General features: G+C 45.8%; 1 protein-coding gene across 1 annotated transcript in view; it reads left to right on the top strand.

The window, feature by feature from the left end:
* Positions 1–8,645: 8,645 nt before the first annotated feature.
* Positions 8,646–13,112, top strand: part of GUCA1B (guanylate cyclase activator 1B (retina)) — an 11,699-nt gene continuing 7,232 nt past the window's right edge. The window contains 2 exon segments of the mRNA XM_011986716.1: positions 8,646–8,964; positions 12,644–12,705. Coding sequence (XP_011842106.1) covers positions 8,758–8,964; positions 12,644–12,705 — 269 coding nt within the window. The 5' untranslated portion in view covers positions 8,646–8,757.

The raw sequence follows: 13,112 nt of genomic DNA, 5'->3' as shown, positions 1-13,112 counted from the left end.
TTTTTTTTTTTTTTTTTTTTTGGAGAAACAGGGTTTCGTCATGTTGCAGGCTGATCTCAAACTTGTAAGCTCAAGCAGTCTGCCAGCCTCAGCCTCCCAAAGTGCTGGGATTATAGGCATGAGCCACAGCACCCAGCCACAAACCAAAAATCCTTTGATTTTTATTAACACACTAAAGTGCTTACCGTTGTCCTCATTTTACAGGACAGAAAACCAAGGCTTAGAGAGTTGTTATTTGCCCACTCAGTCACCCTTTCAGCTTACAGATAAAGCTGTTAGTGACAGGGTCAGCCCTAGAACCTAATTTGTAAGCAGGCTATGAGGTACTCAAATATCCACATACTAAATTTATGCAGAATATTCAAAGCTAAATTCCAGCTTTGTTCATCTCTCACATTACCAAAATGTACTCATTTTGTCTAAAGCAGGGGTGTCTAATATTTGGCCTCCCTGGGCCACATTGAAAGAATTGTCTTGGGCCACACAAAATACACTAACACTAACGATAGCTAATTTAAAAAAAAAAAAAAAATCATGAAAGAAAATCTCATAATATTTTAAGAAAGTTTACGAATTTGTGTTGGGCTGCATTCAAAGCTGTCCTGGGCCGCATGCAGCCCGCGGGCCTCCAACTGGATACGCTTGCTCTAAAGCAATTGACTGAGAGGAAAAATTAATGAATAAAGGCAAGAAGCAAGATTTAGGTGGTCCCACTGCTGAGACTGGTCCTGAGGGAGGGGGCAACACAAGAGTTTAGGCGTCAGCAAGGGGAGTCCAACTCAGTCACAAGAACACTCGGATGGAGATGATTCACAGTGAGGCTTCAGGTCCAGCCTGACTAGGGCTCAGAAGACATGGGTTTGTCGCTTTTAAGCATTTCTTTGCCCCTGGAGCCAGGCTTATGGCTGACTGCCTGCAATCCCCAGGGCTCTCCAAATCCCCTGCTCAATTCCTAACCCTGCCCTCCTTAAATCCTTTCTATTGTTACTTCAAGCTCTCATTTCTCTCTATGGATTCTTAATCCTCTTTATTTTACTTATTTTATTTTTATTTTCATTTATTTATTTATTTATTTTTGGAGACAGGGTCTCACTCTGTTCCCCAGGCTGAAATGCAGTGGCACAATCTCGGCTCACTGCAACCTCTGCCTTCCAGGTTCAGGCGATTCTTGTGCCTCAGCCTCCTGAGTAGCTGGGATTACAGGTACCCGCCACCACGCCCAGCTAATTTTTATATTTTTAGTAGAGATGGGGTTTTGACGTGTTGGCCAAGCTGGTCTCAAACTCCTGACCTCAAGTGATCCGCCCACCTCAGCCTCCCAAAGTGCTGGGATTACTGGCGTGAGCCGCCGCGCCCGGCCAGATTTTTAATCCTCTTTAAAATGATATATTTATAACTCAGTAGCTCAGCGACATTTATTTATAGGGCAGGTCATGGGCAACTGACCCACATGAAAAGCCAATTGAACCTTAAATTCCTCAGCCAGAGGCTAAATCAGGTTATATTTCACTCATAAAATTTCTTAACTTGGGCAGAGATACTGTCCTTTAATCAATCTTCAATGTTGCTTAAATAGTAAGTGTTAAGAGATGGACGGAGCCTGGCCAACATGGCAAAACCGCATCTCCACGAAAAATATAAAAACTGGTTGGGCGTGGTTGTGCTTGCTTGTCGTTCCAGGTGCTCAGGAGGCTGAGGCACAAGAATTGCTTGAACCCAGGAGATGGAGGTTGCAGTGAGCCGAGAGTGCGCCACTGCACTCCAGCCTGGGTGACAGAGGGAGACCCAGTCTCCCTGTCTAAAAAAAAAAGAGAGAGATGGATGGGAATAATACCACCTTCACACCAAGCCAGTTGAGATGCTGCTGTTACAGAGCCATGACTGCTGATGGGCATGTGTTATCTTAAGGTGTGTTGAGATGGGTAATTGGAAATTAATGGGCTACATAATCTTCAAGGCCTCTTCCAGTTCTAAAATCCCATTATCATTTTTATCTCAACAAATACCTGCTAATCTAGACACTAAACAGAGTCAAAGAGGAATTGCCTTGAAAAATGAAGGAGTAATAGCTCACATTAATTCAGCATTGACCATGTGCCAAGGACCTTGCTCAGTTACTCAACAAGTATTTGAGTTTCCTGTACATGCCAAGCACTGTTCTAAACGCTGGGAATTCTGGAATGTATGTGGTGAAGTCCCTCTCCTCAAAGATCGTAGACTCTAGTGAGACAGATAAGTAGAGAAAAAAATAAGATAGTTTCAAATGCAGTTAAGTACTGTGAAGAAAATAAAATGGAATAATATCAGAATTACTTGAGTGGCTACCTGAGGGGGAGATGGGAAAGTTCTCTCTGAGGAGAGGAGAACGCTGAGAAGGAGGCAGTGGTGTTAACATCTGGAGGAAGAAGCCGGGCACAGTGGCTCATGCCTGTAATCCCAGCACTTTGGGAGGCTGAGATGGGTGGATCACCTGATGTCAGGAGTTCGAGACCAGCCTGGCCAACATGATGAAACCCCATCTCTACTGAAAATATAAAAAACTAGCCTGGTGTGGTGGCAGGTGCCTGTAATCCCAGCTACTCAGGAGGCTGAGGCAGGAGAATCACTTGAACGCGGGAGGCGGAGGTTGCAGTGAGCCGAGGTCGTGCCATTGCACTCCAGCCTGGGCAACAAGAGCGAGACTCCTGTCTCAAAAGAAAAATCTGGAGGAAAAGCAGTCCAAGTAGGAGGAACCATAAATACATGCAAAGACACACTGATTCTATAAGGAGTTCGGTGTGTTTGCAGTGTAGAAGACCATGAAGACAGAAGTAGGCAGGGGCTAGATCATGTAACGCATGTAACGCATCATAGGCATGGGGAGGAGTGTGGATTTTATTCTCAGCAAATGGAAAGCTAAAGGAGGGTTTTGAGCAGGAGAGTGGCAGGATCTGCTGTATGCTACTGTGGCTGCTGGGTAAAAGAGGGGTGACAAGAGAGGGCAGGGAGACCAGTTAGGGATCTGCTGTGGTGGACCAGATGAGATGATGCTGGTCTGGGCTAGAATGTCAGGAATGGAAGTGAGGAGAAGTGGTTTAATTTAGAATATAGTTTGCAGGAAGAGCTGATTAAATGACCTACTAGTAGATTGAAGTGAAATCTAGAGGAAAGAGCATTCCAAGTATAACTCCTGGGTTTTCGCCTAAGCATAAATGGCAGTGCCATGACTGAGGTGGAGAAGGGATAAGGTGGGACTTGGGAAGGAAATCAGTAATTTGGTTTTGGCCTTGCTAAGTTTGCAATCTGAGTATAGATGTCCAGTAGGCAGTTGAATACATGCATCCGGAGTTCCTGGGAGAGGTCCAAGCTGAAGATACAAATTTGGAAGCTGCTGGCCTGTAAATGGTGTGTAATGGCATGGGAATGAGTGAGATCATCTAGGGAGAGAGTGTGGGTAAACAAGGGAAGAGTGCTGAAGACAAGCCTGGAAAGCTCCCAGCTTTTAGAGATTTGGTTAAAAGCAAGAGGTGCTAGCAAAGGAAATGAGCAATGAGTGAGGTTGGAGTGAAATCAGAGGAGGGTGGGTCCCTGAAACCTGGAGTGTTTGGAGAAAGAATTCAGTTTGGTGAACTGTAATGAATCTGCAGCAGGTTAGGTAAAAAAAAGTAGATAATTTGTGACCACAATAAAAGCCGTTTCTGTGGAGTGATGGGGATGAACATCCAGTTGGAGTAACTTGAGGAGAGAATAAGAGATAAAAAAAAAAAAAGAATGCAAAATAGGTTTGAGAATGTCCCAGTTATCTATTGCTACCTCAAAAAACACAATACTTAGTAGCTTAAAACAGTGACTCTGCAGGGAGAGTGTCTGCTCCATGTGGTATCAGCTGGGGTAGCTCAAAAGCTGGGGCTGGAGTCATCTGAAGGCTCACTCAGCCATGTCCGGTGGTTGAGACTGGCTTTCAGCCAGAACCCCTGCATGTGCTCTGGGCTTCCTCACAACATGGTGGCTGGGTTCCAAGGGCAAGTTCTGAGAAAGCCTGGTGGAAACCTATCACTTTTGATGACCTAGCCCTGGAAGTCACATTGTGTCATTTCTGCAGTTATCTTCAACAAGGCAGCGAGAAAGTTTCCTCCAGGTTGAAGAAAAATATAATAGATTCCTCCCATCAAGGGAGGAATGAGTGAAGCCAGAACCATTGTCCTGCCATTTTCTGAAAATACATCTGCCACAAGGGGTTTTGTTGTAAAGGGAGCAAAATTTAGGACAGTAGCTTGAGGGGAATGTGGACAGGTCAGCTTACCCAGTAGGCACAGTGCCTAGGGCCCAATATTTTAAATTTCTTTTAAAACCAGAATAAAGGCAAGCATGGTGGCTCATGCCTATGATCCCAGCACTTGGGAGGCCAAGGCACGAGGGTCACTTGAACCCAGGAGTTCAAGACTGGGAAACATAGTGAGACCTTGTCTCTACTAAATATCAAAAAACTAACCAAGCATGGTGGCACACAACTGCAGTCCTATATACTCAGGAGGCTGAGGCGGGAGGATTGCTTGAGCCCAGGAGGTCGCGGCTATAGTGAGCCCTGATAGCACCAGTACACTCCAGCCTGGGCGACAGAGACCCTATCTCAGGATAAAGACATTAGTTAATTAAAATAAAATCAGAGCCAGGAGCGGTGGCTCATGCCTGTAATCCCAGCACTTTGGGAGGCCAAAGTGGATGGATCACTTGAGGTCAGGAGTTCAAGACTAGCCTGACCAACATGGTGAAACCCTGTCTCTACTAAAAATAGAAAATTAGCCGGGCGTGGTGGTGCACACCTGTAATCCCAGCTACTTGGGAGGCTGAGGCAGGAGAATCACTTGAACCTGGCAGGGCAGAGGTTGCAGTGAGCCGAGATCGTGCCATTGCACTCCAGCCTGGGTGACAGAGCAAGACTCTGTCTCAAAATAATAATAATAAAATAAAATCATAATTAAAAAGAAACACCCAGTCTAGATTATGTTCCTTTTTATACCAGTGATAATTATTAATATTTATTTAATATTTTTTCAATATTTATATTATGACCCATGAAGGCAAAAACGTGGGGCCCATGAACGTCATAATGTAGCCCTGAATGTGGGGTCAAGGAGGGATTTTTGTCTTGTTTTAATAAAGGCAATATTACAGCACATCTGAATGCCGACGGGAATGCCATTAGAGAGGGATGAGTGGAGGCTGCAGAAGAGAAAGGGAGTAACTGCGGGAATGAAGCTTTCGAGTAGGTAAAGAGAGATGGGATCTAGGAAACAAGTAGCAGTATTGACGGGGACAAGGGGAAGGGCACGCTGCTTCCACTGAGACTGGAAGGGGGCAGAGGACATGGGCACAGATACAGAGAAGTTGGTAAACACTGGTGGGAAGATGAGTCACTGCCTCGTCTGTCTCTGTGAAGTGCGTGACAGTGTGGGAGTGAGTGGAAGGTTTGAGGGCAGGAAGCACTATGGAATAGTCATCTCAGAGGGAGGGAGAGGGAATTCGGCGGGAAGAATATGTAGTATGATTGTCTGACATGATCTGAAGTGTGTGCAGCCAGCATGATTTGTGATGTCCCCCAGCGATGTCCAGGCTCCCCACTGTAGGGAAGGTGTTACTGCATAGTTAGCGTACAGCCTTAACCAGGGCCAGGCCAAGTGAGGCATTAGGAGAACAAAAGTCAAAATGGACAGAATGCTGGGCCATGGAATGAGGATAATAAGGAGGAGAGTGAGGAGATGAGCAAGATGACAGATGTTAAAAACGGATCAGCAGGTTGGAAGTCACAATGAGATTAGTGAATTATTGGAGTGAAGGTATTAGAGTAACAGATGGAAGGGGTGGGGTGCTGATAAGAGAAGGCAGCATTTGAATGTTTCAGAGGTAGTAGAGATTGGTGACAGCAAGGCCTAGGGTGGTGATCCTCAAACTTCAGTATGCATTGGAAGCACCTGGAGGGGCTTGTTAAAACACAGACTCCTGGCCCCAACCCACAGTTCCTGATTCAGTAGGTCTGAGGTGGGGCCTAAGACTTTGCATTTCTAACAAGCTCCCAGATGCTGCACTTGTGGCTCAGGGACCACAAGTGAATGAAAGTCCTAGGTAAGGTGGAAGAAAAGCTCTTTGGAACTAAAGAGACCAAGGACCAGGCCAAACACGGTGACTCACACATGTGGGACCATGCCAGGTTGCCAGCAATTAGAGAGTAAGAGGGCAGTGCGACCCCCACACATACTCTCACTGGGGCTGGGCGCAGTGGCTCATGCCTGTAATCCCAGCACTTTGGGAGACCAAGGCAAGCAGATCATCTGAGGTCAGGAGTTTGAGACCAGCCTGGTCAACATGGTGAAACCCCGTCTCTACTAAAAATACAAAAATTGGCCAGGCGTGGTGGCGCGTACCTGTAATCCCAGTTACTAGGAAGGCTGAGGCAGGAGAATTGCTTGAACCCAGGAGGCGGAAGTTGCAATGAGCCGAGGTCACGCCATTGTACTCCAGCCTGGGTGAAAAGAGCAAAAGCTCTGTCTCAAAAAAAAAGGGAGATCAAGGACCTTTGAGGCCAGTGTGTGGGATGGGCTGTTTATCCACTTGGATGTCAGAGTCACTGAAATGACTGACATGATGCTTTGAGACAAGCAGGGAAGTCAACAGTGAATTACAGCAAGGAGGGAAGTAAATAGTGGCAAGGAGTCAGATGTGGCTTCAAAGGGACTGGCCTTTTCTAGGGAAAAAACAATAAAAGACCATTTGGAGGCAAGAGTGAGAAGAGAGGAGGACACTAGCCCTGTTATCTAGACCTTGAGGTGTGTGGGGGAGAAAAACCCACCACCACTTGAAAGGATGACAGAAGAAATCACATTTCTCCTTCAGGAATAGCAAGAAAGTTAAAAGAGCTTTCAGAGCTCAGTGACGTCTGGAGGCAGAGAACAGTGAGAGAGGAGGTCAGGCCTGGAGATGTGCAAAACAATTCAGGCTGAACACCCAGTGAGGGACGGGTAGGTTAAGGACAGATTCACTGGAAATGCTGCCTCTGAAGTCTTCTAGAAAAATGAGTGTCGCTGGGCGCAGTGGCTCACGCCTATAATCCCAGCACTTTGGGAGACCAAGGCGGGTGGATCACTTGAGGTCAGGAGTTTCAGACCAGCCTGGCCAACATGGTGAAACCCCGTCTCTACTAAAAATACAAAAATTAGCTGGGCGTTGGGTGCAACAAACCGACATGGCATATGTATACCTATGTAACAAACCTGCATGTTATGCACATGTACCCTAGAACTTAAAGTATAATAAAAAAAAAAAAAGATTTTAAAAAACCCTGGGTGTTGTGGTGGGCACCTGTAATCCCAGCTGCTCGGGAGGCTGAGGCATGAGAATCACTTGAACCTGGAGGTGGAGCTTGCAGTGAGCCAAGATCGTGTCACTGCACTCCAGCCTGGGCGACAGAGTGAGACCCTGTCTCAAAAAATATTTTTTTTAAAAAAAAAAAGAAAAAAAAAAGAAAAACGTGTGTCCCAGGTCTTTTGATTTCTTGGAGGTGTCATTTTTATGTTACATTAAAATAAGCATGAATATGTAATTGTTCAAAAGCAAATTTACATGGCCTTTAATGTAAAAGTAAGAGCCTTCAAAAATATTTTAGGCCATGCTCCCAGATCCTTCTCACATGTTAGTATTTTGGAGGAAATGTGAAAAAAGCACTACCCCTAGGTCTTGGGTGAAGAGTTGGAGGGAGGTATTTGTATTTTTAATCAGAAAGTGAAAAGCTCCCAAGATCAAAGGTGTGATCTGGAAAGGAGCTTCAGATCCTGTGTCAGGAACTGAGTTAGCCTGGAAAGAGAGTTGCTCACCTAGAGCCCTTCCCATCATCGATTCTGCCTCTTTTCACTAGACCATCTGAGGGGCGAGTCTCAGATCACCAGTGGATTCTGTTTTACAGATTAGGACTTGATGTCACTTCCTCTCTGGGCTTGAGTCTCCTGTCTCCAAGATGGGCCTCCCTGGAGCAATGTGGGGCCCAGCTAAAGAGACATGGAGTGAGTGAGATGGGAGGATCCCAGCCTGGCACCCCGACTCTTTCTTCACTCTGCGTCCCTCTGCTTACCTCTCAATTTCTTCCCCTTCTACCTCTTCAGAGTCTGCCTGGGCCAGCTTGGTTGCTTTGTTAACAAGGCTAAGGGAGGGGGTGAGACTGGAGGAGCTTAGACTGGAGGTCAGAACTTCCAGGGTAATCTCCTTTTTTTCTTTTTTTGAGATGGAGTCTTGCTGTGTCCCCCAGGCTGGAGTGCAGTGGCGCAATCTCGGCTCACTGTAACCTCCGCCTCCTGGGTTCGAGCGATTCTGCTGCCTCAGCCTCCTGAGTAGCTGGGATTACAGGTGCCTGCCACCACACCCAGCTAATTTTTTAGTATTTTTAGTAGAGACAGGGTTTCACCATGTTGGCCAGGCTGGTCTCGAACTCCTGATCTCGTGATCCACCCACCTCAGCCTCCCAAAGTGCTGGGATTACAGGCATGAGCCACTGCGCCCGGCTGCCCGGGGAATCTTCTAATAGTCTTAGGACGGCTTAGCTGACCTGGGCCCACCTCCCTTGCCACCTGCCCCCTGCACTGACGATCATGTTCAGTCACCCAGGAGATGATGGAGAGGCTGATCAGGCCTCCTGGAAAGGGAGGAAGAGGGCCCTAGCTGGAGAGATCCATCAGCAGAAGCCAGGGAGGAGACACAGACCCTTGCTCCCTGACGCTCCTCAGGGCCAGCATGGGGCAGGAGTTTAGCTGGGAGGAGGCAGAGGAAGCTGGCGAGATAGATGTGGCAGAGCTCCAGGAGTGGTACAAGAAGTTCGTGATGGAGTGCCCCAGCGGCACACTCTTTATGCATGAGTTTAAACGCTTCTTCAAGGTCACAGACGATGAGGAGGCCTCCCAGTACGTAGAGGGCATGTTCCGAGCCTTCGACAAGAATGGGGTAAGGCACCCTGAAGGGAAGGAACGGTGGCCAGTCCAGCTGGCGCCTTCCTCCACGAGTGTCCTCAGGGAGCGCTCCCAGTTCCCCACTCCGGCTCTTTCTCTACTCTTCTTTCCACTCCATCTCTCGTTACCTTTTCTGTGTCACTCCCCAAACCCTTCTGTCTCTTCTTTTTTGTCCCTTTCCATCTTATCTGTCTCTCCTTCCCTCCCTCTATCTCTCAGCTGTCGGCTGATGTTCCCTGTGTCCTCTTCTTGAGAGCTGAAGGGGGACTGGCAGACAGTCCAGGTCCTCTCTTTGTGTACTTTTGGCCAAGACTCTGCAGCCAATGACTGGGTTTTCACATCTGCCAGAGACCCTGTCACTCTAAACACTAGGAGCAAAAGAGATGTTCCAAATGGGATGAGGTATCTTAGCATGGGCTATGAGCTCCCTCTCGTTGGGGTTCTTCGAACTGAGACTGGTCAGATTCTCCCTGTCAAGAATGCTGGAGGAGGCTCCTGCATGGGTTGGGAGACTGGGAGGATGACTGCAAAAGCCCCTTTCAGCTCTTAAAGTCCAGGAAGGTTTCATGAAATCATTCAGACCAGAGTTTCTCTAAGCCCCCCAATGTCACCAGTTGCTAAGAAGATAACACATCTTGTAAATGTACCTGGGGATTGAATTTTAAATTTCAATTCAGTTTAAAAACCCCTTGATTATTTAAGTTTAAAAACCCCTTGATTATTTAAAAACCCCTTGATTATTTAAAAACCCCTTGATTATCCAGTTCAGTGCCCTGGCAATCCTGCAAACCACTGAATTTGCCTCAAATACCTATTTAATTGGGAGAAAGCATCAGTACTCCACTTCTCAGTGCCTGGAGAATTTAGCTTTCTAAGCTGAATCACTGGGAATGCCACTTCAGGTCTCATCCTGCTGCTGGTACCAGTCAGTGCACATCCCCACAGTGCCTGTCCCAGGACAGGATGGTGAGGTCAGCATCTTCAATTCAACAGAACCTCCTCAGAGATGAACCCCATCGACCACCCCACAGGGCACAGAGCCAGTTTCGGGCTTCTTAGCACTCCCCCTCTCCTCGGTCTCCTCTGAGTCAGCAGCAACCCTGGGTGGGAGGGGCAGACTTTTGTTATTCCAGATTAAATGATGAGAAAGCTGGGCAAAAGGAAATGAATCCATTTGCCCAAGGTCTTAAGTGCTCCTGCTTAGAAGGCAGATTTTTTAAAGAGAGAAGATGAGTTTTTAAAATAATTGATGATTTTTTTAAATGTCTTAAGAAAAGTAAACAAATATATCAGGTCATAAATAATACGACTCATTTAAGTCCATCAATCTTCCCCAGATTCATCTAAAAATCAATACAATCATGATTCAAGATAGAAAAGGGCTGATTAAGCCCCTAGGCATATTGTTGTACTCCTTATGCCTCATCTCTTCTTATAAATCGGCATATCATGTTCATCAATGTTTTTTCCTTTTTGGATAATTTCTTAATTTTGCTATGATTCTAAATTTACAGAAAAGTTACAAGAATGATACAAGTAACTCCCATATGCAATTTATCCAAATTTCCCCAGTTATTTACATTTTATCTCATTTACTTTATCATTCTGCCTCTCTCTGTATACATACATATATATAATGTATCCTATAAGTATATATACATATACATGATACATAATTTATACATATGCAGAATATATACATATACTTTTTTTAAGAGAAAGTTACAGATATCATGCCTATTTATCCCCAAGTAGTTCAGTGTGTATTTTCTTTTTCTTTTTGGTTTTTGAGACAGGGTCTCACTCTGTCACCCAGGCTATAGTACAGTGGCATGATCTCAGCTCTTTGCAGCCTCTGATTTCCAAGGCTCAAGGGATCCTCCCACCTCAACCTCTCAAGTAGCTGGGATTACAGATGTGCACCACCATGCGTGCTAATTTTTGTATTATTTATGTTGCCCAGGCTGAAGTCCAGTGGCACGATCTCAGCTCACTGCAATCTCCACCTCCCGGATTCAAGCGATTCTCGTGCCTCATCCTCCCGAGTAGCTAGGATTATAGGTGCGCACCCCCATGCCTGGCTAATTTTTGTATTTTTAGTAGAAACAGGATTTCACCATGTTAACCAGGCTGGTGTCGAACTCCTGACCTGAAGTGATCCGCCCACCTCGGCCTCCCAGAGTGCTAGGATTACAGGCATGAGCCACTGCACCTGGTCAGCTTTCTTTCTTTTTTCCTTTTTCTTTTCTTTTCTTTTTCTTTTTTTTTTTTTTTTTTTTTGAGATAGAGTGCAGGGGTGTGATCTCAGCTCACTGCAACCTCCACCTCCCAGGTTCAAGCGATTCTCCTGCCTCAGCCTCCCCAGTAGCTGGAACTACAGGCGAGTGCCACCATGCCCAGCTAATTTTTGTATTTTTAGTAGAGACAGGGTTTCACCATGTTAGCCAGGATGGTCTCCATCTCTTGACTTCATGATCCGCCAGCCTCAGTCTCCCAAAGTGTTAGGATTACAGGCATGAGCCACTGCACCCGGCCTTCCTTTTCCTTTGTTTGTTTGTTGCTGCTGTTGTTGTTGTTGTTGTTTGGTGTGATCACACATTGCATTTCCTTGTTGTATCCTCCTTAGTCTTCTTTAACTTGGAACCTTTAATCTCAGCTTTTCTTTTTTATTTGGCTGTGACATTTTTGAAGACTGCGCACCTCCATGCCTGGCTGAATTATGTGGTAGGACACCCCACAATTGGTGTTTGCCTGAATTGGCAGAATTGCCACTGATGTGCTGTTGTGTCCTCGGTGCATCATATCATCAGGCATAAGATGTCAGTTTGTCCCGTCACTGGCACAGTTAACTTTGATCACTTGGTTAAGGTGGTATCTGCCATGTTTCAACACTGTAAAGTTACTATTTTTTTTCTTTGTAATTAATAAGCATCTCGTGGGGATATACCTTAAGACTAAGTAAATATCCTATTGTTCAGTCAAATTTTCTACTGGCTTTGGCATCTGTTGATAATTTTCTAACCCCACCACCCCTTCTCTATTTACTAGTTGGTGTTCCACTGTAAGGAAGAGCCTCCCTAGAACGTGTTTGTAAGTTCCTCTCTCAGGGACTGAGTCTTCTTTCCCACTTAGTCTTTGTCTCCAAACCTACACCTGACTCTATTTCCCTTTATATCGAGGAGTGTCATTTCTGAACAATCGGTCTGAGATTTCTAAAGCAAATCAAATCAAAAGAGTTTATGGATCTGATTCACATGTGAAAATCTGAGGTGATGGAAACTGGTTTGGTGGAGACAAAGGGGTAGGAACACCTCATCTCCGCCACTTTCCCTTGCAACTCTGGTGGTTGCCCTATGACCGCCTAGAATGGAAGAAAGGGGAGAGTCAAGATCAAATGTCATTTGGGATTCTTGTATAAGATGCATTGGGGTCAGGGCTGGTGCACAAATGTGGCCAATTCAAGGAGAAACAGGGCAGATAATCCCACAGAGCCGGTGACACGCCCATCCTATTCCTGAGTAGACAGAGCCATTTCCATCACTCTCAGACCTCTGTGGGTAATTGGAGCTGACAAGGTCCCATGCACAGCAGATGAGATTAGTCCCAGCTGGAAGTTTCCCAGAAATGGTCCTGGGGTTTCCAGTAACCTCTCAGATGAGATCACTTGTCTAGAGATCACTCTGGACTATGTCTCATATAAGGCAAGGAGTCATGGAAACTGAATCATGTTGAGAGGATGTTGTAGGAACAGAAGTTTTGGGACAAAGAATGAGGAAGACTGGAGATTTAGAGCGTGGGGATTTGTGGTGGTTTCAGGTTTTTTGTTTTTGTTTTTCTTCTCTTGGCATCCCCAAGCACTAAGCTCATTTGCTGGACAGAAATAGATCTTAAGTGGAGACTGCAGGTTTTTCCGACTTGATGAACTGGAGGAGATGTGTGCCTGGAAAAGCTCTGCCACTTGCTGGCTGGGTGGCCTGGGAACCTCTGGGTCGCAGACTCCTCATCCATAAAATGGGGATAATAAATCATCCTCATTAAATAAGAAACGCAAGTTTGCTTTGTGGTAAGCTTAATAAATAACAACGACTCAAGAAAATAGCCTTTTAAAGAACTGACAACCACTGCCAAGTGTCTACCCTAAAA

The sequence above is a fragment of the Mandrillus leucophaeus genome, unplaced genomic scaffold (genome assembly GCF_000951045.1).
Source record: "Mandrillus leucophaeus isolate KB7577 unplaced genomic scaffold, Mleu.le_1.0 Scaffold3, whole genome shotgun sequence".
Taxonomy (NCBI): domain Eukaryota; kingdom Metazoa; phylum Chordata; class Mammalia; order Primates; family Cercopithecidae; genus Mandrillus; species Mandrillus leucophaeus.
Note: the sequence above shows the minus strand (reverse complement) of the source record. Positions and strands in the feature narration are given on the sequence as shown.